The following is a 24,117-nucleotide window of genomic DNA, read 5'->3' as shown; positions in this document are numbered from 1 at the left end:
ACAACGGCGCCATCTTCACATCTTCACAGCTAGCCCCGTGTCGGGGCGCCGACTGCCGAGTTCTACAAGGGTTCTCTTCTCGTGCTGCAGCATCTTATCAATCGTATCACTGAGCTCCAGTATTTGGAATACCGCACTGCTGACGTCAATGAACCTTCACCGGGACGGGAGGCCTAGACTCTGGCCAAAGACCTGACTCGGCCGCGTTCGGTAGCACTCTGCAAACCAGCTTGGGGGCCATCACCAGTGGGGGCTTTGCTTTCCATCCATTTAATATAGTAGCACTCGCCCTCGGCCAGCGTTTTCCGAACATGACGAAGAACGGAATACTCAGCATCCTCTTGCTCGAAAGCTAACACCGTAATCCATCGACGCAGTTTCGCCGACCCTTTTGCCTGCTGAGTACACTCACGCAATGCGCCAGGAAGAAAAGTGCGATGTCGACTTCTCCAAGACCGAGAAAACGCTTTGTTCGTACTACATATTTCCAAAGCCTCTTCGATGTCAAATGAAGAGCAGTCTGGGTTTTTTGCAGTCCCCTAAAATGCCTAAGATTCGATGTTTGAACAGGTGGGGTCGCCTCTCAAGCAACTCAATTTTCATGATATTGAACGCGGCGGATACCGCAAAGCCTACCTTGCGCCTAACGACCCCTCGTCTTCTACTCTATTCGTTGCCGCAAATTCAAACCACCAATATTCATTCATGGCTTCATTATTGTTACATATTACATATAATATATGCAGCCCCAACTTGTCGACCATGGAGCTCGCGTCGTCTAGATATCGTGGCACGACTCTCTCTTCGGATTACATGACGTTCCTCTTAAAAAGTTTTGTTACACATGATTTCCTTTCTCGCCATCGCGCACCGAGCTGCGACGCTTTCCCGCCTAATACCTCTCCCTCTCCTGCCTCCTCAGCTCCTCCCGGAAGGCGTTGCCGCCTTGCGCGCCGTGGTCCGGAAAGTGGGTCGATGTCGGGCTGCCCGCAAGACTACCGAGCGCGTCGCTGTCTCTTCTAGGACGGCCGGCGGGCTGCTGCTGGTGCTGGCTGTCGAGGGGTTCGTCGCGGTATACGTAGCCGCCGTCGGGGCTCATCTCGCGCTGCTGGCGGAGCTGGATGCCGCGGTCCTTGCGGCTGCGCGGGAAGACGCTCTGGCGCACGCGGGCGCCGAGGCGCTGCGCGCGCGACTTGCCGACGCCGTAGCCGTGGCGCGAGCGGCTCATGACGTTCCCGATGCCGATCTGTCGGGCGCGGCGGTTCCAGAGGCAGCCGCCAATGACGGCGAGAATGACGACGCCGAAGACGGTCGGCAGCGCGACGTACAGCTCGGCGCCCTTGGGCATCCGGGAGGTCTCGGGGTGAAACTGCGGACGCCTGGCGACAACAACGCGGGGGCCCGTGATGTCCTTCTGCGCGATGTTATCGATGGTGTACGACATGAGGAGCTCGATGGTGGCGTTCTCCTGGCCCGCGTGGATGAGGTTCTTGCTGACGTGCCAGGCGTAGTAGCCCCACGCGCCCGGGTTGGTCTTGTCCGAGTCGGCGTTGAGGACGGTGTCGCCGACCTTTGTGCCGTTGACCTCCTTGCCCTGGATCTTGACGTGGACGTTGGTCTTATTGCCCTTGATGAGCACGGTGGGGTCCCAGGTCACTGGAAGTGGTCAGCATACTGCTTCTCCTTGTGTGCGAGATGAAGGAGAATCGTCACATACCGTAGTAGGTCCCGTCAACGTAGAGCTGACTGCCCTTGACGGGATCACAAAAAGGCGAGAAGTCTCCCTTCGTGTTGCTGCAGGGGGCGAAAGCTCCAGCGCCATTCTTGTGGTTGGCGGTAGCCAATGGCGGGCTGCCGGTGCTCGTGCTGACGTGGAGGCGGGAGTCGACGAAGGTGAAGACGCTACCCGTCAGTGCGTTGGGTGCAGCGAACTCGAGGGTCGGGGTGCCGGAGACAGTCGTCGGGACGGGGGTGACGGTGGTCGGGACACCCTTGTTGTTGACGCTGACCCAAGCGGCCGTGGGAGCGAGGACATCGGCACGGGCGACGAGGCTCGGTGCGGGGACAGCGGCGACGCCCCGGAGGAGGACGGCCGAAGCGACAACTTTCAAGGCATGCATCGTGACGACGGGCCCGTAAGGCATGGGGGGGTTTATTTTTTGGCGACGAGGGATGCGTCGAGGTTAACCCGCCTGAATCAAATAAAAGGGTATACGATTTCGAATGATAGGCGTTTCCCGTTGCGGCGAGGTCAATTGATGGCTCAAGATCCCATGTACTGTGGAAGAGTAGTTCGCGATTAAGGGTGAGGATGAGGGCGAGGGAGAGAGAAGGTAGGAGATGGGACGATGTTTACACGGGACGAACGGGAAATGTGAGAAATGTCATCCCCCAGGTCGCGCGCGGAGACGGCGTGCATGATCCCTCCAGCTCTCGGTGGATGGCCTGGGCGCGCTGTTGGGGGCGTTGTATTGGTTGTCTACAGGGGAACGACTCCACTACCGAGATTGGTTCTCCCGTCGAAAACAGGCTTAAATGGCGCCGCAGGGCTGGGCTGACAAGAGCTAAATAAACCCTGCCGAGTTGCCGGCAAGAAACATTCTCTTGGATCCCCAGACCAATCCCGTTTGAGCCGTTAAGCCAATCGTGCTGTACCAACCAACCAACCCAACAAACGGATACAACACAGCTTCACGACCTTACCTAGTTCTCACCCCATCGATGATGAAAAATATTGATAACTTAATAGCCATTACAAGTAAAGGGTGCACTTAATTCAACGCTCTCACTCCCGTAAGGTATTGCGAGTCGAATTGGTTCCTGGTCCTTCCCAACCTGTTCCTCATTATCCGCGACGGCATGCCCCCCCAAGTCAGCGCATCCTCTGCACATTATATATCGGCTTTCCCCTGGCGGTCGCCTCAGTGTGGCATCATCATGGGTCCGTTGAAATTCCTCTGCCTCCAAGCAGGCACCCCGACTGGCGGCGAACGTGTTGGGATCGTGATTCCTCCAGCATGCTCCTGCTGGGGCGTGACGGTCCTGTTCTTTTCCTGATACTCCCGAACACTCTGCCGCCCCTGAATCTGTCCAGAGCCCTCGTCGGGCCGCCCGTCCAAGATGACGACGGGGATATTGCGCTGATGCGGCCGGCCGACCTCCAACGGGTCCTGGAAACCCTGCGGTCTCGTCCTCTTCTTCAGGCCCAGCTTAATGCGCTGCGCCTCGATCTTGTCGGCGTCCGTTCTTGTGTCAGCCGACGTCCGGTCCGACTCCGCCTTGAGTCGGTGACCGGGGCACTGCTCGTTGGGGCACCGCCCGGGCTGGATCTCCAGCTTGACCTCGCCGTCAAGGAAAGGGCAATTCTTGGCCTTTGGGGTCGAGTCGAGCGGCGTGGTGAAGCCCCATTCGATCTGGCGGTAACTCCACAGCCAAGCCATGCAGAGATGGTAGTGAATGTGCCTATGGAGGCCGCAGCTTTCGCAGAGGGCGATAGTTTCGGTACACATTCTGGGTGTTGCTGGTGCTGGCGGTACGACCAGCTCGCGCAGCTGATTCAGAATTGTGCCAGTTGAGTTGGATCGCGAGGTAGATCGTCGTAGAGTATCTCGAGGTCTTCGCTACGATAGGAAAGGAACGTGCTTATGTGGTTGGAGTTCGGTTGCTGGCGAAAAGGCAGGCAGTTTTCCATCGATGTGTTTCGTGATATGCACCAAGTTTGATCAGCAAAGAAGTAGGACGGTAGGTAGGTACCTGTGTAAAAAAGAGTCGGCTAGTAAAGCAAGAAACTCAAGTGACGGGCTTGGTTGGCGGACGAAGGAAAGAGGTGTCGTTGCTTCTGCTGGTATTCGAGTGGAAGGAAGGTGCGAGGGAGGGCAGCTTCGTTCCTCCTTCGTTGGCTGCTGGAAAATCAAGGCCCCTCCGGCCCTGTCAAACATCAACCGCATTCACCAGATCCACGAGAGAGACCTTCTGGCATTTTATCAGACAACAAACCGCCGTTCCTTTCTGCCAGCTGGGAACAATAAACTTGTCAAAATTTAAACAAAAAAGCCGAGCCAACTCCGTACAGAGGCGCCCCCTATGTCAAATGTCAGGAACAAACCCCGTCATACCCTTCTCTCAGTTTAGAATGCTTTTACACTTTTGTTTACCAATACCAATACCAACCACATCCCATTCTTTTAGTCTCTATCCTTCTTGGACTTCTTAGCCTTCTTGTGAGACTTCTTCTCCCCAAGGGCCTCGTCGTATATCTCCGCCGCCGTCGGTCCCGCCTTGCGCTTTGACTTGCCCGTCTTGATGCTGACAACCCCCGACTTGCCCTCCTTGATGGCCTGCTCTGCCTCGGCCCATGCGGGAGCATCGCCGTCGACTTCATATCTGGAACAAGGTTAGCTTAGAACGTTCCGAGTGTCGCAAGGAATAAGAACATACTGGTCGAGGGGAAGGGAGTCGATAAGCTCGCGCTGCTTCTTCCGCAGCTTGGCCAGAGCCTCGTCGCCTCCCTCTTCGAGCTCGTCCTCGAGAGACGTCTCAAGCGGAGCGAACCTCTTGTCCACAACCTCGTCGTCATGCGCGCCCGACGCATTCTCCTGGCTGACACCAATGGTATTGGCCCTGGGCAGCTCGGCCTCGGCGGCAGCGTTGACCAAACTGCCAAAGTGGGCCGTGATCTTGCGCAGAATCTTGATGAACATAGCCAGAAGTTGCGAAGACGGGAGAGACAGCTCCTGGGAGATGATGTCCATATCCTTCCTTTGCAGGCCGATGGCCAACAGAATAGCCTGCTGGACACCCGTCAACTTGATATCGCCCTTGAGCTTGCCCGTGAAGTACAGGCTGGCCAGGGTGGGGACGAGGTCAAGAATGACGTGGTAGTCTAACATGTTGTTGGCGTAAGACTCGAGACGCTTCAGGTCGAAAGGTGTCAGGAGCCTGTCGAGCTCAACCTTGGTCAGAGCCGTAGGCTCAGTGCCATCGAGCTTCGCGCCGGCGTTGGCCGACTCGTCGATGCTGAGCGCAACCACAGACTGGAACTCTCGGAACTGGTACGAGAGCAGCGACTGGAACCGCCGCTGGAAATCTCTCGAGAAGGCGCCGAGCCATGACTGGTCTGCGGTGTTCTCCAGGGGCCGGAGCATGACGCACGTGTGCTCGCCCGTCAGGTCGTTGGCCGTTTGCCTGAGGTAGACGGGGGCGAATGAGGCACGCTTCCAGAACTTGTGGAGCTGCTGTGTCAAGCCGTAGCTGACACCGACGTAGTCCAGAGCGGCGGGTCTGATCTCAGAGAATCTCGCAAACAGCGGTGGCAGCTTGTTGATGTCTCTGATGTGGACATCGTCTGCGAGCAGGGATGTGTTGGCCAGCTCCGCATCCGTCACCCTCGGCAGCGTCTCCTCCATGGTAAGATCGGCATCCTCGGACAGATTGGTGAACTTTTGCTCGTAAAATTCGGTGAGCAGTTGCAGAGCCTTGGTGCCGTATCCCATCGACACGTACTCCGGGTTCGTGGCTATCCTCACGACACGCGCACCGGACAGGGAGGCGAACTCATCGTCCTGGTACTGCTGGCTCACGAGCCAGGGGATCAAATCGCCGGAAGGCCGTTGTCCTCTGCTCAAGCTGTTGATGACGCTTTGTCTGCTGATCTTACCTTCCAAGGCAACCTGGATGACACAGAGGGGCTCAGGAAGCTTTCCGTCTGATGTCGGCGCAATGAGCACGTAAAGCTCGTGAGCGGGGGCGTCACTCATCAGTTGGAGGTCGTCGGGGGAGTTCTTGTAGTGGCTGGCGACGTAGAGAGCCACCATCTGCTGCAGGAACTTCTCAGGAACAGGGTGGAAAGAGAAGAGAGTATCGCGGTTGACCTTCAGCAGCTCGCACTGGGACGGGTCCGGGCAGCCTTGGCTGCCGGCCTTGGCCTTGGGGAGGGTGGCATCCAGACACAGAAGCTTGTTCAACCACTTTTCGACGGAGTCGCCCTGGGCGTATCTGATGGGCTCCGACAGAGTGATCTCGCGAAGAGAGCGGCTGGCCTGGTGGCTTGAGCCCTGGTCCTTGGCCGTCTTGCCCGTGGTGCGGTCAGCAACCTCTGTGTCGTCCTTGGTCTTCGCGCCAGGTCTTGACTGCTCCCTCAGCTGCTTGATCAGCTTCAGCGACAACGAACGTCCGGTGCCCTCGTAACCGTTGATGGTGGAGGCCATGAAGACCAGGTAAGGACCCATGAGCTTGCGAACCAGGGGTAAGGGGATGGCGGCGGCCTCATCGATGACGACCAGCTCTGCCTGGCCCAGAACGTGAGCATCCTGGGGTCTGATGTACTGGATCGTCTGGCGATGCGCCCGGTGAATGTTGACTCTGACGATGGCCTTGTTGAAGTCAGGGTTCGTGGACTGGATGATGGAGTAATCGGCGTGATCTGCGTAGCCGAGCGCATCAAAGCCCTTGAAGACGAACTCGAACAGAGTCTTCAAGTTCTCGGGCGAGGGGGAAGTGATGAAGATATTGCTGTAGCCGTGTGCTACAGCAGCCGCAACAGCCACACCCATGGCCGCAGATTTTCCACGTCCTCTGGCGGCAGTCAAGGTCACCGTGCTCCTCAGGGTTTTCTCGGCGATGGCGTCCACAAAGGTCAGCAGCGCCTTGGCCTGGTCGACCGTCTTCGCAAGGGTAACCAGGGAGCCGACTGGTTGGGTATCTTGTAGGGCCTCCTTCATGTCCTCCAATTCCTGCTGCGCTTCCGTCTTGACAATGTCCTTGTCGGCCGGCGGCAGTCCCTTGACGTTCTTGCCGCCCGAGATGGGTAGGACGTTCATTTCGTCGTCGATGACGAGACAAGAGTCGCAGCTTCCCAGGGAGAGGATGAAGCGCTCGTTGAAACGAGCGACAACGTCGTCGTGCGCCTCTGTCCGGTATCGCGAGTGGATGTCCATGGACATGGTGTACAGCTGCTTCAAGCTGGTCATACCCTTGAGCAGGAGGACGACCAGACCGCCACCCTCGACCGTCTCAATCGTTCTCGCCAGGATGTTCGGTGTCATGGCCTCAAAGTCTTGCAGAATGCACATGCCAAAGGTGTTTCCGAGTACCTTCTCGGTCTCCTTGTAGTAGACATATCGGATGTTGTGGAGGGACACGAAAAGCTCGAAGGGGTCGGACTCGTTGGCTTCGCGGGTGCCGCGCTTGATCTCCTTCTTGATCTTGTTCTCACGCTTCTTGCGGTGACTAGGAAAGAGGCGAAGCTGTCAGCTCGACGCCATGTGTGAGTAAGTGCCTCCCGTAAGGTAATCATACCTGGTGAAGCCCAGGAGCTTGTTCTTGTATGCCCACAGGACAGACTTGTTCTGCTTGATGTCTCGCTGGGACATCAAGTAGTGGAGGTTTACAATGACATCCTTGGCATGGTCTCCGACAACGACAAAGAAGCTTCGCTTCTTCTCCTGCAAGCCGTTGTAAATGAGATTCGGGATCCGCTGGTCTCTGCCGCAAGATTGTCAGCATTACAATTCAACAGCATTGCGAGTTTGGAAGGAAGTATGGCATACACTGCCTTGCGCGACGACATCTTGGAAAGAGCTCGCAGTTGGCGGGGTAGTGGTGTAAGTTGGCGGCTACGGGCTTGCTGAGGTCGGCGCAAGCTTACCATCGAGAGGCAGACTCGAGGAAATCCAAAAATTTGGCGGAGAGAACCTTTTCTGCCGAGCGGTGAGCTGGACGGCGGCTGCACCTTGGTGGGGTGCAGGAACTTTTCCGCTACGACCACCCCATAGCGCTCCTTTGTCTCCACGCCCCTCGGGCGATCACCAACAAGCACACGAGGCGGACGGTAATGACTCAAGAAAAGGCAACTTGGAAAGAGGAATCTCTAAAAACACTTGGATCGTGTCCTTCTTCCCTCTCTTGTGGAACTAGTAATACACTCTTTTGTTGTACAGGATCTCTCCCCCTCTCTGTCGCACTGTCTCTACCTATGCTCCGCAGCATCTCTGGGGGTTGCAGCACGGTCATGAGTGGTGGTCTCAGGATGCAAACAGTCGGATGATTGCTATCTGATGCAGATCTGTCTGTCTGTTTGTCTCTGTCTCTCACTCTCTATGAAGCCCGACGACTGGCCAAAGAAAAAGACATGATACCATCAGTGATGCCTGGCTGAACACCAATTATGAGAGAAACCGTCTGCCCAAATATGCTTGAGGATAAAGGAAAAGAGAGAACACGAAAAAACTGCGGGCTTGTATATACAGCCACCCTCAGCTTATATTCTGTCCAGCTTGCGGCGCAAGTTGCGCGTGCGCTTCATCAGCTTCTTATACTTCTTCTTCTTCATCTTCAGCTTGCGTTGGCGCTTGACGCTGATGGCCTGCATGGTGTCGTGGCCTTGCGCCTCGTCGAATCTCATCTGGCGCAGGGCCATGCGCTCGAGAAACGAGCGGGGGACCTCGTCCTGCATAATCTTGGGGCTGTGGGCGAGCACCTGGACCTGGCCGTCGGCGTCGGTCGTCTCCTCTATGGTAAACATGGCCTTGTAGACGCGGTGGTGGGGAGTCTCGTCAAGCGAGTCCTCAATGGCGGACTCAGCATGCGCATCGGTAGCGCCCATGGCCTCGGGCGCGGGAGGGGGGCGGAAGGGCACGAACTGTCCGGCCATGGAGTTGAGCTGGACGTAGACGCTCGACTCGCTACCGTCAGGGTGCTTGAGATCGATCTTCTGAACCGGCTCGCCTGACGCATCCACCTCCTGGCTCGCGACCGTCATTTTGGCCATGGCGCCCTCGAGATCGTCAGTCGTCCTTGATAGTGTCGAGATGACGTCGGTGACCTTGTTCGCCTTGGTCCGGGGCTTGAAGATGGCGGCAAAGGCTTCCTCCGTCACCGACTTGGGCATGCTGTGGGTCACAGATATCGGTCGATGCAGGGAGAAAAAGGTTGACAATCCCAGGGCTGCCCGTCTGCTCGTCAGTATTTCGTCCCCGCGAGTCGGCTCTTTGATGGGAAAACATACCCTCTTGAGACAAGTGTTGTGTGCTGGGCACGCTAGGCAGCTTCTGCGTAGCCTCCCTCTCGGCGGTGTCCTTGCTCTTCCGTTTCCGCTTCTCGCCGTTGGACTTGCTGCTGCTGGAGTTGGACGACGTCGAGGCATGGACGGACTGGCCCTGGCCGGGAATGTCCTTGGAGCCGTTGTTGTTCGGGCTGGAGGGGCTTGACGAGGACCATCGTCTCTGGTGGCCGCCAGGTCTCTGCTGAAGGGTGAAGGTCGCGGTAGCCGCTCTCGGAGCCGAGGTGCTGAGGGAGGCGACGATAGGAGCCTGTGGTGCCGAGGCGACCACGCGCCGCACCGAGGAGGGCAACATTGTCGCCAGGTGCAGAATTCGAGGGGTCGGCGAGGGGCGACTTCGAGGACGGGGTTTTGAAGGTGGTTGAGATTGACGCTGGTGTTGCCGACAGAGTCGATTGATAGATGGCAAACCCGGATTTGGCCGCGAGACGGGAAAAGCTCACGGGGGTCCACAGACACCTCGTAACTTAGGCATCCGCTGCGCACAGGCCACCAGCACCTTTTCCCTCGATTTGAGATGAATGGACTCGGTGAGATGAAACAACGTTCACGACGAAAAGTATCAGTTGAGCAACTTGGATTCCAGAAGAGTGACGTCGCTTGGTGTTCCAGAAGCACTTGACGCCGAAAGCGCTCTTTTATCATCGTGGCATCGATCCCTGTCTTACACACGATGCTCTCCTCTGCTGTCACGGGCACACACGTAACTAAGCGCCGGCCGGCGGCGCACACACATACACATCTTGGCCAAGAACTCGCGCAATCCGCCGCTCGGTTATGACACACCGCTGGTCCGCATGCAACAAACCCAAGACTCTTGACCTTGGAACTCTTGCATTTCTGGCGTTACCGCTGCCAGCGTCGGGGCCACGTCGGCTTCGTAACAAGATCCATATCTTATCTTACCCCTCAAGAGAGTATCCCACTTCCCCCGCTTCCTGTCCCATCTCGACCAGCATTCTCCGCATGTTCTTGGCCCTCGCCCTCTCCCTCTCGCCCAGCGCACCCAGGTCGACCCTGTCCACCCAATCCTTTAGCCCGTGTTGGAGCACGTTGCGTGCTCGGAGGCTGCTGCCCTTGACGTGACCCGCGCTTCCGTGCAGCGTCATGCGTTCCTTGTTGGCGACATACGCGCCGCGGTGCAGGATATTGTTGTTGTAGAAGACAATGTCGCCCGCCTTCAGCTCGACGAGCAGTTTGTTCGGGATTTCCTTCTCATACGGATCCGCGTTGCGCTCCACGTCTGTTCTGGCCCTGGTGTGCGAACCCGGGACGACAATGAGGCTGTTATCGTCGTAAAGAGCTAGATTCCATTGTGCCGAATACGCCGGCTTATTGAGCCGGTCCAGCTCTTGTTCCGGGGTGGCCGTCGCCGGAATGTCGTCTCTGTGCCACCGGAGCTCGAAGTCTTGGTCCGGCCGGACAAGCAGGTTGAACAGTTCCATTACGAGATCGTTGTCGCTGCATTGCAGAAGCTGTTTGGTAGGCTCGATGACGGCATCCGAGAAGTAGGTCTGGACAAAGATGTCGCTATTGGGCATATCAGGGTGCATCATGCTCTGCACGCCCCAGATGCCCTGGGGTGGTGCTTCTGGCGTGGCAGTTGGCCACGGAGGAAACTGCTTCGGAAGAGTTCGTACATTGGGCCATTTGCCGGCTCGGGCCAGCGCCGTGGCCTGTTGAGTAGCGTGCCGGAGCTTCGTGAGTTGATCCTCGGCGAGGATCGAAGGCACGACGACGAAGCCGTCTCTGTTGAGGCGGTCGAGCAGACTAGGGGCAGTCATCTTGCGTGGGTTATCTTGCCCGGTTGTGGTGAGATGGTGATTGTCAGCTATAAGCACTACGAGATGTTGCTCTTCGCTGTCTTCTCGTGGCAACACTTCGCGGGCTCCTAGGTCGGCGCGAGGTCTGCTTGCAACGTTGCAGCGGCCGTCTCCGTAGCGGAAGGATCCCGACCTGAAGTGGGGTGCGGTGAATGGTTGGGTGTATTGACAGTGCCACTGTAGCGAGTGGTTCGATGTGAGATAAGAACGACGGGGAAGTTGCCGGATGTTCCCACCTGGTTGTCGCGATAGAGAGCTAGATCGGGACCTCGGTTGATGCTTTGGCTAAACTATGCAGCGGAAAGCTTGCGGGCTACACCCCCGGTTGATCGGGGCTTCTTCTCCTCACCTCCCCCGCTCCCGGGACTCATCGGCCGGGCGGGGCTGGACTGGGCGGGGCTTGACCGGCCACCGGGGCCACCAGTCAACGTTGGTCACTAACGAATAAAGTCAAAACGATGGCAGTCGCTGCACCATGGGTTTGAACGGACAATGGTTTTTTCTTTCGCGGCCTATCAAATCAATGTCCTATCAGAGCCATGCCATCCGTAGCTTGTTAGCACAACCCAAGCTTCCAGAGGGCGATGTTCTCAACCTGGAGAGATAGTTTGTTATCTGAGAGGCAAGCGAGGTTCGATGACGCTCGAATGGCATGACAGGTTCATATGGAAGTGAAATAAAAGGGCTATTCGTACTGGTCGTGGTCGAACATTTTAAGCAACACCAGAACTGGTCTGTTGGTGAGTCTCAGCCTGGCCACAACACCGGCCGACCCAGGACCCTTCCTTAAGGGCACTTACACGCTCCTCGACGTGATCAGTCGAGCAGCTTTGGTTTCCGAGCGGGTAATTTTTCGCCACTATTTGACGCCAACGCTGCTTCTGATACCAATAGACAAGTTCCGTGCATCGATTGGGGGTCGGCCTACTGCTTGGCCAGCGATACGCCCCAAGGGCTTCTAGGGGATTGGGAGTTTGTGGAGGGGTGGATCCCAGGGTAAGCTCGAGCGCCTATGCATCTCCCGGGATGTGGCCAACTTCAAGATAAACGCGATACGGACTGAGTATGTGATGCTTTTCATCTCACTAGTTCGGTCACGAAGCCGAAGCGTCTATCACCATCCCACTACTTTGAATGCGACGAGGAAATTTTATTAAACTTGGCCCAGCTGCAACAAGCAACATGCATCCCTCGCAGACACACCAGCACCCGTCAACCATGCCATCACTCTCAAAATCAGACATGGAGATTCTCAACCAAGTCATAGACGACAAGCGCGGCGCATATCGCCTCCGAGCCGGTCAACGAATCTACTATCTCTTCATTGCAACAGGCACCTTCGAAGAGGACACCATGTGCCGGCCCTACCTCCTCATCCCCAGCCTTCCAGACCTCCCCGATTCTCCATGGACAACAGCGACCATCGTGCGGGGAGCGGATGGCTCGCCGTTCATCTCAGCCATCTCCACGGACCCGCTCTCCGAGATCCAGACAGTCTGGCACGAGCGGCGTATCGACGTTCTCTCCCTCAAAAGAACGAGGCGCCTGCGCTCGTGGACCCACGAGGTCCAATACGATGGCGGCACGGCCGTGGCCAAGATTGCATGCTTCGAGTGGGACTTGCGCCGCATCGAGCGCGAGACGGCGGCGTACTACAAGTTAACACAGCATCGTATCCAGCATCGCGATGAACCACCCATAGCGCCAGAGTTCCTGGGCCACTTGACGGAGAACGGTAGGGTCATGGGCTTCTTACTGGAGAAAATTGACGGGGAACGGGCTTGCAGAAGCGACTTGCCGGACTGCGAAACGCTGGTTCGCAGGATACATGGCTTGGGGATGATTCACGGGGATGTGAACCGGTACAATTTTGTCGTTGACCGAGCTGGAACTGGGGGCGTGCGTCTGGTGGACTTTGAGCATTTCGAAGACTTCAGTGAGGAGACGGCGATGGAGGAGTTGTTAGCACTGCCGGCGGAGCTTGCGGAAGATACTGGAAGGGGTGCAACTGCAAAGGTATCTGGGCGCTGAACACCTGGTGTCAATAACACATATCCCAAACTTCACGATTATGATCTCGTGGCGGCGGCAGGGATCTCAGACAAACCTGGTGGCTTTCGGTGGCTTACATGTAGATATCCCTCCAGATCACTTCAAACTTGACAGTGAAGGGTGTCCCAGTGAAGTTCGAATTGTGTCATGAAATACACCCAACTTTCTGTTGACTTTCCTACCGAATGAAACGATCCCTTGCCGTCTAGTTTCTCACGAACCCAGCACGACCTCCATGCGCCGCTCAAGGTAGTTCTCACTAACAGGCTCTTCCAACTCCTCCGTCCCACCGCCAGAGACCATGAGCGCATCGAGCCTCGGCGTACTGATCTTCCATGTAGTATTGCAGTAACGCTACGCCATTTACGTCCTCATTACAGGGAAGGTCATCCTGTCAAACCGAGACTTGATCATTTAGAAGGTTAGGCAGCTGCAGTCCGTTCATGGACTACCACGGCACCTATACATCGTGTCAGACATGGAGCCCAGTCAAGTAGGTATAGTAATACATACTTGAACATAGGGGTAGAGACAGCTAAATGGGTTGGTGGGCAACGATGAGAAAATAAAACGCCTGGTTGACGAAGAAATGTCAGACAACATGTATTTAGATAACATCTCGAAAACGCCACCGGCTCTGCTTTCGCTATGAAGAACGTTGCAGTATGTTCCCGCTGGCCCTGCTCATGACCGTCTGTAACGACTAAATCTCAGTCTATGCTGCTTCTAATGCTCCCAAATTGAAGTCATAAAACGCAAGATCCATGTAGAAGAAAAGACAGCCTAGCTGAGCTCAGAATGGCCTCTCCAGATGGGCACTTCCAACAGCTGTCTGCCAATCTGGGGATAGGCCTTCAACCCTTCCATAACACTTATTGGCTGTTCAAGAAGCTGAGGTACGAGTTCCAGCCGATGCTGATGACGTTGACGAAAAGAACGCGGTGGTGGAGGGGGACGAGCTTGAAGTTGATCATCTGCACAAACGGCCAGAGCATGTAGTTGGAGGTGAGCGCTGTCTTGTAATTCTTGTCGAGCTTCTCCTGGATCGAGCTGCCCTCGAGCGTGGCCATGGAGGACAGGAAGACGCTGATCATGACGGGGGCGAAGACACCCTGGTCGACAGCGACCCGGGCAAGGATCTCGGCGTTCTTGTTCTTGAGAACCACATTGTGCTGGAGGAACTTGAACCAGTTGGTGGCGACGGGGCCGAAGATGACTGAGGAAGGGAGTCAGTACGAGCTCAATGGCAGCGAGATGGGTGGGCGCGTACCACCACCGTACAGGGCCATGCGGCCGGTACGGGCAAAGTCATGCTTCTCGAGACCGCGCTTGTCGACGAGCTGCTGGGCGGTGATGTCACCGGTCGCGAAGAGGACGGCGGTGGTGATGCTCTGGGTGAGCAGCGGGCGAGCCGCGAGTCTCGCTTGGTACCTGGAGGTGAAAGATTTTATTTTAGCGGCGCTGCCTTGGCAACATCGGCGCTGAGATGAGTCTCACCAGCCGAGCATTGTGAACGTCGCCAGAGGGGCAAGCTTAATGGTTGATCCAGATAGGTGATTCAATCAAGGTGCGGGGGGGATGAGAGAATTTCGGCGGCAACGATCCAGAGCAGTTCAACCAGTATCAGCAAGCAGAAAGGGAGAGCGAGCGAATGAGTTGACGAGGCGAGTTGATTGGGCGATGAAGCGTGAGAGACGAAAGATGAAGCAGGTACCCAGCAAGGAAGGTGGATGGCGATCGTCAAGCCTGCGAGTTGCACGTGACGATGAAGGCACAGTTTGGTCGGTATTTTTGGTGCGACGCGGACAAAAAAAAATTGAACTTTAGACAGCTCTCAGAAAAAGAAAAGAAAGAAATTCGGATACGATATAGAGACAAGAAGCCAAAGCTGATATCGGTTGGCCAACGGACGGAGGACCACTGTGCTCAAATGGCCTGGGGCTCTCGCTCGGTAAGGGACTTTCGCCTTGATGCACACCTTCACCGCCAGATAACTGCCTGTCTTTCGGTATTTGTAAAGACAGCACTCCGCGCCAGCGGCTAATGCAATTTTCGGGGGAAAGTCGAGGCGTTCCACTCGGCCGTTGTTCCCCGGGTGCTCTCGGCCACGAGCACAGTCCGGGGTGCTGGAATGTAAATCTGTTATCGTGATGGTCCTCTGGCTTTTGTTCATTTCGTGCCGAGAGGCCAGTGAGAGAGATGGCCAGAGAAATTCACTTGGATGGATATGGATGCTGCCGGGGAAGCTTAGCGAACGATGTTGGGGATTGGTAGACATACACAGGTGGCCGTCGCGGGACAAACATGTTTTTGTGGAAACAATCCCCCTCTCGTTGCATTCGAGCGAAGCAAAGTCAGCAACAGTGTGATCAATTCAGGCGATCTACGAATGGACAATTGCATTCTCAGCACGATTTACAGAGCAAGTCTCTACATGTATTCTGGAACCGATTTCGACAGAACCATCCGCAACAGCAGATCGATTTCGGGGAACACATCTTCTTCGCACCGATGCGCAAGGCAATCGGATACAATGAAAATGTTTGTGGTTAAAATCAAAAATTGCCACAGCGATGGCCCCGAAGGACAATCGAGAGCGGTCGACACCGCGATGTGCAATGCAGGCCTCCCACTCTGGATGCCGGATTTCTTGATCCCCAGCACCCCCATGAAGGTAAGTATGAAGAAGAAAAAAGAAAGAAAAAAGTAAAAGGACGGGAGGGTGGACGGGATTATATAGGTTTCTGTAAGTGGGTCCAGCCGTACGCAATCAGTCAAAAGTACGTATCTTACGTTCTGAGGCAGCCGCACATAGGACGTTGCTTCGCGGTTGCCGTAGCACGAGATTGTACCTGGGCAACCTCTCGCAAGACGTCGTCGTCTAGGCACCTAGGTAGGCAGGCACGACAACCTAGGTAGTTGTTCAGATGAATGGTTTGCTCTTCGTTTGGTCCGCGTTGCAACTGCGACGGGCTGATTGGCAGCAGCAGCAGCAGCACTATGCACAATTGCCTTGTTTTACTCTTCAAAGCGAGTTCGATTCCTCCGTGCGATGCCAGGAAGTGCCCGTCATGAACCCATCGGCTCCGCGTCTTTAGGCTGTCAAGCGTCCTCAAGAGGTCTAGGGGTCTATAGGTCATACTTCCCTGCCCAATGCCCTCATTGGTGAGTGGGTGAGTTGCCTATCCCGGCCATCGTATAGCCGCTCTTGATGGATGTACTTTGCAGGCAGTCGGTCTCGAAGATGTGTATGGAGGTTTCAACGTCGTGCCTGTCAAAAAACGGCAGCTCAATAACTTGGGGAGAGAGCAGGCGGCACACTGCCGTTGATCGTCATTTTCCCTTTCCACCCATGTCCGTCGCTGTCCTCTGCGAAAGACCCAGTGTCTTTGTCTCTTCCCGGTCAAACGTCGCCACCACCACCACTACCACCACGAGCAATGCCGCCCCTTTAACATGGGTTTAATCCCAAGAAATAGAACCCGCTCCTTGCTCTCTGCAATCGTCCACAGCTGAAGCCTTATTTATCATCTCACATGACGGTAATCTACTTTGGAGCCTGCTCGTCCCTATCCCCTCCCCCATCTCACGAAGCTCCCGAGAATGGCGTTCCTGTGCCTGCATCTCATACGGCCCGCGAAGCAGTCCCACATCGCCAGCTCCAGTTCCCACCCCCGTCGGCTCCACTCTTCCGTCCCTCAAATCCTCTCCGGCCGCCCCAGCCTGGACCATCCTTCATCGACGGGCATCCTCTCTTCGGACCCGGCTCCAACTAGTCCAAGCCTCATCCCGTCTCGGCTCTCGAAGACTCAAAACGGGTTGGTCTAGAGCGACCCATCCAAGCCCTCCTCCCTCTGGCTTTCACCCTGTCGACCGCGCATAACATCTGAAACTCGTCATGTAGTGTAACTTGATAGCTCAACCTCTCTCACACTCATTGCCAGCGCAAACCATGACTGCGGGAAGGGTATCAACATCGTCAATTGAAATTGAATGTTCCTGGGCTCGTAAGCGGCAAGTGGCAGAACCTCGTCACTGCAAATCAGCCCTCCCGAGGCACGCACCACCTTCACTTCACGTGTGTTGGAAGCGTCCAATTTCGCGAGACAGATTTCAATCCTCCTTGTCTATGCCGGTATTGGATGTGTATGAACCCAAACCGTTACCATCGAGAGAAACACTTGCCTAGCAAAGAAACAGAACAAGACCAGCCCTTCCCTTGGTATCCTGGACCGGTCCGGTTATTGGAAGCTTTTACACCCCCCATATTAGACGCCGATCAAAATGCCGAGATGCAACATGACCCGCCGCGCAACGGTCCCCGTTTCCCTGTTTCCGCCAACCATATGTACAGAGCTATTTCTCCGTGAAAGACGATAAAATAGGCCCGTTCCCTGTGCGCCTCGCTGTACTACTATTGAATGTCCATGATAAGGTAACAAAAGGCAGGAATGCTGCTCCAACTCATGTCTATGATCTTCGGTTGCTTTCCTCCTTTTCCAATTTCTCAACGTTTTCCTCCGTCAGGGAATCGCCCGCGACCACCGTCTGGAACGATTCCCCTCGTCGCGGAAGCTTCTTGCCCCCAGCGGCGTCCATGAGCTTGCCTTGCTGTGCCTGCAAAGCGAGTTCGTCCGTCTCGGACCGTCGTATCGGCTTGATGGCATCCCCCACGGCTGGGGAATCGAACGGTGACGGCTCGTACGAGTTATTCCTAGTAAGAGGCCGAGGCGTTACCGGATCGCCCCGGCTCTCTCTGTCCGGCTCCTCCTGGCTCTGGTCTTGCTGCCGACTCGAGGGTGCAGCAGCTTGCGTCGAGTCCGGGGGCGTCGTAGAACTTGGCTGGTCGTGTGCGATGCCAGGAATGTCGGCGTTGCTGCAATGTTCGGCTGTGTCCGAGCAGTCTGACATGGAGCTATCCGACCCCTGCAGTGTTTGTGCTTGTGGCCTCTTGACCAAGCTCCACCGAACCAACATCCTTTCCAACGTCTTGCTTTTGACCGGCTTGGCAAGGTAGTCGTCCATGCCCGCTCTGGTGCACTTCTCCTTATCGCCCTGGATTGCCGAGGCTGTCATTGCAACGATGGGTATGTCCTGTACGTACGCCTTGTACGGGACGTGATGGCGCAGTAGGTGCGTGCACTTGTAGCCGTCGATAACAGGCATCTGGACATCCATGAGAATGATGTCTGGCTTGGCGTGCTTGCCTTGTCGTGCCGCCGCCATGTATTCTAGAGCTTCTTTACCGTTCCAGGTTGCTGTCACGCTGAAGCCTAGTTTCATGATTGTCTTAGTGGCGATTTGCTGGTTGATGGCACTAAAAAGGGGTTAGCGAGGATGGGGCATGCGTTTCGGGGTTCTCTCACTTGTCCTCGACAACCAGCACTCGGATTTTGGCGCGTTCAGATCGTGGCAACAGCTCCTCGTCCGAAGCTGGCGGCGTCCGGACGGACAGTCGTCGAGAGGGAACTTTGTGCTTGTCCGAGAGAAACTGCGAAGAGTCACCCGACGCAGGGGGCGTGTTGAGCAGTTGCTCAAAATCGGAACTATTGCAGGAAACGCTCATCTCGGACTGGAGCCTATCAGGGATGGAACCGATTTCCACCAATGGTCCACCGCGTTGCTGTTGAGGTTTGTTGAATGGGACCCAGAATGTCGCGACGGTTCCACTGCCGAGTGTCGACTCCAACGTCATCTCGCCGTGCATGAGCTCCAGAAGGTTCTTGCAAATCGTCAAGCCCAAGCCAGTACCGCCAAACTTCCTTGCTGTAGACGCGTCTCCCTGACTGAATGGTTGGAAAAGCTTCTTCCGGACCTCCTCTTCAATGCCAATGCCGCTGTCCTCGACGACGAACTTGACGACAATGCTTTCAGATGTTTCTTTTTCCTTCCGGACCGAAAATTTCACGTAGCCCTGGTTGGTAAACTTGATGCTGTTGGTCAAGAGGTTCGTAATGATCTGGCGTACGCGGCCGGGGTCCCCAATAACGACCAGATCGTTCTCGACCTCACCCGAGATATCTGAACGGAAGTCGAGATTCTTCCGCTCGGCAGCAAAGCTCAGCATCTTTTTCACGTCCGTGACGATGACCGACAGTGAGAACTGAACTTCCTCAATATCGAGGCGTCCCGACTCAACCTTTGAGAAGTCGAGAATGTCGTTTATGACGGTCAAAAGGGCATTGGCCGACCGCTGAATGTTCTCGACGTACTCAGTTTGCTCGGCGTCCAGCTCCATGTCCCGCAGCAGCTCGGCCATACCAATTACACCAGTGATTGGCGTCCGGATCTCGTGAGACATCTGTGTAGCTGTCAGCGTAGTGTCATTGGCAGTTTCAGGACATCAACTCACGTTAGCAAGGAACTGACTCTTCAGTCTGTTCGCCTCTTTGGCGGCTGCCTCGTTGGCCATCGCTTGCTTCTTCTCGCGGGACTCCTCTTCCAGGTCTTCAACCTTCTCCTTCAGCTCACTAACGTCCATGATGACACCGATGACTCCCTCGATGCAAGTCTCATTGGTTGTGATGCCTTCCTTGGACTTTTTACCGAAAATGGGCAGGAATCTCGTGCGATACCACCGGCCGTCCATGCCGTGCTCTGCTACCTCTTCGGTCTTTCCCCCTGCCAGGATATCTTCGATGGGTCGCAAAAACTTTGGGCGCTCCCCAGCCTTTAGCTGAGGGTTGAGACGGTTGAAGACTTCGTACATGTCTTGACCAACGAACCAGCTCGAGTGAGGGGACGTACTGTCTTCTCCATTGCTGTCCCAAATCAAGGCACCCTCCAGCATTGTGAGCTTCAGATTGGTGTCGACAGTGAAGATTGTGACTTGCGAATGCGCAAGAACACTCAGCAACTGTTGTCGGGTGCTCCTAGCCGCAAGCTTCGCTTCGGTGCCTTCATTCACATCAGTGCAGGTTCCAAACCACTTTTCGATTTCGCCAGTCTCTTTGTTCTTCAGCGGAAGTGCTCTTCCCAGCATCCACCGCCATTCGCCAGTCCTACTGCGGCACCGATACTCGGTTGAGTAGGGGTCACCGGTCGCTAGTGAGTGCTTCCATCTTTTGATGGTTTCGGGCATATCGTCGGGGTGAAAGGGGTGTTTCCACCCGAGGCCTAGCGATTCTTCGGGAGTCAGGCCCGTGTACGTGTACCACCGGGTATTGAAGAAGTCGTGGAAGCCGTCTGGCCTTGTTGTCCACACCAGTTGCGGCATCGTGTCACAAATCAGCTTGAAGCGCTCCTCGTCCCGCTCCTTGATCTCGGTAATCTCTTCCGTCATTTTGGTGACATCTCGGAAGGTAACGACTCCGGCCAAGAACTCGCCAGTTGTGTCATCTCGGATGGCCTCTCCTAGGGCATCGAAAACCCTCCTCTTGCCCCCGTGGTCAATCATGCCTACACGCATGTTGCTGAAGGGTATCTCGGTTCGTAGTAGGATGGATATTGGATATTCGGTGACATCCAGCTCCCTGGTGAACTCCGCGTCGTATATGGTCCATCCAGGAAGCAGGTCGAATCCGTCGGAAGACTTTCCCAAATCGCTTTCCTGCCGCAGGAGGATACGGGCGGCTCGGTTGGGAAACGTCACGCTGCCGTCCTTCCACATGGCGAGAATAGGCATTGTCGTGTTGTCGAGCAAGGCGTCCTTCATCAGGATCATTTTTTGCAGTATGGAAGGCGTACTCGTGTGTGCTGCTGTCGAAGGAGGTCCCATGGGAGGAAACGGACTCGATGACAGGGAAACTGCACTAGGGCTCACGCGGAACGAGGGCGAACTAGAGTCGTGGCTGGAGCTGACGGAGGGCGGGTTCGAGTTTGATATCGTTTTGCGGTCGGCCTGCTCCAGAATGCCAGGTTTCGCTACAGCTTTGCGACTCGACACGAATGACGAAGGCGGTGATTGAGAGCTAGTGAAAGTCAAGGTGAAGTAGACCTGGTGATCCTCAATCTCCCAAATGGTCACAATCATCTTGGCGTAAACCTGGTGCTCCGAGACCCCGGCCCGGTTCCGAGAATCGTACCCAGGCTTGCCGAGTTCTTTACGAGAAATGACGACATCCACAACGGCGTCTTTGACGGCCGGCGAGCCCGGCTGGTGATCTGGTAATGGCGGAGGCGCCAGGGAGTTGGGTGTTGGTGTCGCTTCTCCGCCTTGACCCTGGACGAACATATCGGCGGCGTCCTTGGAGGTTTGTCTCGCACCCATCTCGAGTACGAGTGAATCCAAAAAGGCTTCCCAGCCGACCCACACGGGGCGTCCTTCCTGGATCATGTCGATACCCACTTGGGACAATGATTGACCTCTTAATTTGTCGGCAACAAACGAGTTGTCGTCGCGCGTGTCGTCCGTCATGCCAAGCAGCCTTCCCATGGCTTCGTTTGCGAGCACGACAGTCTTTAGGTTGTTCAGGACCAGTAATGGGACGGGCAGATACTGCATGGCGGAGAAGGCGAGCTGGCCCGGAGTGATGTAAGGCATGGATATGCGAAAAGGGCTTGCGGAATGTGAGCGTTTGCCGTCGGTAGCTGCGAGGTTGAAGTTCTCGCGGAAGAAGCGCCCGCTACTGGTTGTGCTCGGTGCGCCATCGCTGCGTAGCGAACCGACGTCGGATCGCGATGATGTGTCAAAGTTGAAGCCGCTGTCTCCAGAAGAAGGGCGCGAGGCGGGTTTGGCAGGATCCTCTGCCAGGATCGCCGTCTGGAGAGGGGCGACTATGGGGCCGTTGCCGGGACCACGGTTGCTGGTGCTGGTGATGACATGTTCGGGGGGTGGCATGCTGGCGTTCGCTTGCGCATGGGAAGTTGCGGCTCGCAAGTGAACCCCGTCAGTGGTAGAGCTCGCCGTATGAGAAGGGTTAACAAGGTGGAAGATTCGACGTTGTAGATTACTTTGCAACCAGGTCAGAATCCCGACGAGGCGAACAAGTCGGACGGGACGGGTGAGGGAGGACGAGGAGCAGGTTGCTAGAGTATCGTGGAGGAGAAGAAGGCGGAGCAGAGCATGGCGCGGCGCCTTGTGTGTGGGTAGGACTTGTTCGTATGGCGGGTGGGCTTGGGCGTATGTTCTGGACTGCCGGATTCTAGGCCGGTCTCCAGATGGATGGTCGGTCGGTCGGTAGTTTGAGAATGTGCTCTAATTGTGTGCGGTCTAGGCACGGATCCCAGGGGAGGGGGGGAGCGATGGGGATGGGGGGGATGTAGACGTGCGCAGCTTCAAATCCGTTAGTTCACAAGCCTCTCCCAAATTGGTCTGGAAAAGAAAAGAAACAGCGATGACAACGACGGCAACGGTGGCTCGGGGGTTGGGCCGGGGTTGGATTGGTTGGACAAGGGCGCAAACAGCTGCTATGAGCCTTTCAGCAGCAGACAAGGCAAAGAAGTGATGGATGAGACCTAGGCGCCGCGGAGGGGATTCTCGAACAAGCCTGGGTTCAGCTGCAAACAGCACCGTCGAAGACAGGAGCAACTGGACAAGACAGCCGAAGGAGGGGTCGGACGGGGGGTAAAGGTACGAGCGTGTGTGCGACAGGAATTCAGTAGTGGTAGTGGTACGGGCTTACTAAGGAGAGGTGTGTGTGCTATGTGTGTGTCTACGTCCGTCTATCGTCTCGATCGGTTAGACGCGTATGTATCCAAAGAGAGAAACTGAAAAGGCCGGATGACGACGGGGTTGGGTGTTATCCGGAAGTGGTGTGGCGAGCGAGGTCTGAGATTGTAGCGTAGCGCAAGAACGAGGTAGGGAAGAAAGAGAGGAGTAGGAGGAGGAGTAGAAGAACGCTAGTGGGTAGAGGGAGATGATGAAAGGTGGAAGCAAGAACAGAAGAAAGAGCAGGAAACAGAAGCACGCTGTAGCTGCAGGAAAGCAGCCTAGGGGCAATGGCGCAGCAGGGACGAGGTCGACAAAGATCGTCAGCTTCAGACGCCAGCGCGCAGCAGTCTGTCTGCAGCGGTCTTGGGCGCCCTTGGCCTTGGCTTCAGGAAGTGGAGACAGACCAAGAATGCCGAAACGGCGCTGGGATAGACAATGGGATAGAAGATGAAATTGTTATGTTGTGAGGAGAGTAGAGGAGAGAGGAGAGGGGCAGAACAAAAGGTAGGACAGGCTTACGAAGTTGACAGATTCAGAAAAGAGAGGTGATGGACCAAGAGCAAGGCTATGGTGATGCGGTTCGAGATCGGACAGAGTGGAGAAGGAGGCGGTCAAAGGAGGATGATGGATTGATGGGGGAAATGGGAATCGAAGCACAGAGAAAGCGGCATCTGTTGGCATTGGCACTGACTGGCATTAGCATTAGCATTTAGCAGACAGGCAGTTGGACAGATGGACAGACGATGGGCGAGAAGGACGAGAGACGGGGGGCCGTCATAGTCCAAACTTTGTTTAAGTGAAGGTGCTCCCCCCCGGTCGACAGTGATCAAGCATCGGGACAGAAGCCCTACCTACAGCTGGGGCGAGAAGAATAGCTTGCATGGGACTGAGTGCAAAGGGGAACTGAACCAACTGGGATACGGACGCTACACGTGGGGATGTCTACACATTAGGTATCTAGGTAGGATATGGTACCGGGATGGGGATTTGGTGGTGGATGAGGGTGGGAAACAATGGGCGCTTTGACTGGCACATTGGACGGTCTGTCTGGAAACTCGAGAGGGACCGGGGTGGGAGATGTCATTCCAGAAATCCAGAGGGGATTGATCTTCAGTGGCCAAAGACGTACGGATACATAACTGCCTACCTGTACTACCTAGTGTGTCCTGTACAGTCAGTCTGTACTCCGTACCTAATATGCCCCCTGCGGGCGATGTACCTGTATGTTTTGCTCTTCTTGTCCCCCTTTCTTGCATACCATGCAAGGTACGGGAGCAGGTACATCCGCGTCTCTAAAGGGTATCCTTGTATCCGAGGGATTCAGCACAGTCCCGCCCATGGGAAAGTGCATGACGAATGCACAAGTTAGGTACAGGAGGGCATCGGCTTTTGGGGAAAAGCATACGATGTACAGGTAGAGATACGTACCGAAGTATCTGTCGAGCCACCACCACTTCCGTACTTCTCCTTGGCTCTTCCTCATCCTTTCCCCTCTCAACAGCGGCCAAGTGTAGTGGACCTCCTCGAGCGGTCTGCTCTCCCAGTGGGGTTGTGCGCCCTGTGGTGTACCTTATGTACAACTCCCTCATGAC

At 55.7% G+C, this 24,117-nt stretch overlaps 8 protein-coding genes across 8 annotated transcripts; 1 reads left to right on the top strand and 7 right to left on the bottom strand.

Annotated features, from left to right (window-relative positions):
* Positions 1-892: 892 nt before the first annotated feature.
* Positions 893-2,144, bottom strand: CH63R_06036 (uncharacterized protein; the record flags this gene model as incomplete). Its single annotated transcript, XM_018301011.1, has 2 exons — positions 893-1,656; positions 1,718-2,144. The coding sequence occupies 2 exons, from the start codon at positions 2,142-2,144 to the stop codon at positions 893-895; spliced, it is 1,191 nt and encodes a 396-aa protein (XP_018158861.1).
* Positions 2,145-2,921: 777 nt separating this feature from the next.
* On the bottom strand, positions 2,922-3,509 carry CH63R_06035 (uncharacterized protein; the record flags this gene model as incomplete). The annotated part of the gene is made up of 1 exon (XM_018301010.1): positions 2,922-3,509. One exon carries the CDS (start codon positions 3,507-3,509, stop codon positions 2,922-2,924), a length of 588 nt encoding a protein of 195 aa, XP_018158860.1.
* A 675-nt stretch (positions 3,510-4,184) lies between these two features.
* On the bottom strand, positions 4,185-7,648 carry CH63R_06034 (Nucleolar atpase; the record flags this gene model as incomplete). Its single annotated transcript, XM_018301009.1, has 4 exons — positions 4,185-4,383; positions 4,438-7,227; positions 7,297-7,482; positions 7,548-7,648. The coding sequence occupies 4 exons, from the start codon at positions 7,646-7,648 to the stop codon at positions 4,185-4,187; spliced, it is 3,276 nt and encodes a 1,091-aa protein (XP_018158859.1).
* Positions 7,649-8,257: 609 nt separating this feature from the next.
* CH63R_06033 (Duf1713 domain-containing protein) lies at positions 8,258-9,353 on the bottom strand (the record flags this gene model as incomplete). The annotated part of the gene is made up of 2 exons (XM_018301008.1): positions 8,258-8,943; positions 9,005-9,353. 2 exons carry the CDS (start codon positions 9,351-9,353, stop codon positions 8,258-8,260), a joined length of 1,035 nt encoding a protein of 344 aa, XP_018158858.1.
* A 607-nt stretch (positions 9,354-9,960) lies between these two features.
* Positions 9,961-10,842, bottom strand: CH63R_06032 (Phytanoyl-CoA dioxygenase; the record flags this gene model as incomplete). The annotated part of the gene is made up of 1 exon (XM_018301007.1): positions 9,961-10,842. The coding sequence occupies one exon, from the start codon at positions 10,840-10,842 to the stop codon at positions 9,961-9,963; it is 882 nt and encodes a 293-aa protein (XP_018158857.1).
* A 1,281-nt stretch (positions 10,843-12,123) lies between these two features.
* Positions 12,124-12,912, top strand: CH63R_06031 (uncharacterized protein; the record flags this gene model as incomplete). Its single annotated transcript, XM_018301006.1, has 1 exon — positions 12,124-12,912. The coding sequence occupies one exon, from the start codon at positions 12,124-12,126 to the stop codon at positions 12,910-12,912; it is 789 nt and encodes a 262-aa protein (XP_018158856.1).
* An 893-nt stretch (positions 12,913-13,805) lies between these two features.
* CH63R_06030 (Sym-1) lies at positions 13,806-14,441 on the bottom strand (the record flags this gene model as incomplete). The annotated part of the gene is made up of 3 exons (XM_018301005.1): positions 13,806-14,149; positions 14,204-14,364; positions 14,431-14,441. The coding sequence occupies 3 exons, from the start codon at positions 14,439-14,441 to the stop codon at positions 13,806-13,808; spliced, it is 516 nt and encodes a 171-aa protein (XP_018158855.1).
* A 2,962-nt stretch (positions 14,442-17,403) lies between these two features.
* Positions 17,404-21,712, bottom strand: CH63R_06029 (Hsp90-like protein; the record flags this gene model as incomplete). The annotated part of the gene is made up of 3 exons (XM_018301004.1): positions 17,404-18,250; positions 18,300-19,234; positions 19,286-21,712. 3 exons carry the CDS (start codon positions 21,710-21,712, stop codon positions 17,404-17,406), a joined length of 4,209 nt encoding a protein of 1,402 aa, XP_018158854.1.
* Between the last annotated feature and the right edge of the window lie 2,405 nt (positions 21,713-24,117).

This window comes from Colletotrichum higginsianum, chromosome 4 (assembly GCF_001672515.1).
Source record: "Colletotrichum higginsianum IMI 349063 chromosome 4, whole genome shotgun sequence".
Taxonomy (NCBI): domain Eukaryota; kingdom Fungi; phylum Ascomycota; class Sordariomycetes; order Glomerellales; family Glomerellaceae; genus Colletotrichum; species Colletotrichum higginsianum.
The sequence above is the reverse complement of the archived record's forward strand: the minus strand, read 5'-3'. Positions and strand labels throughout refer to the sequence as shown.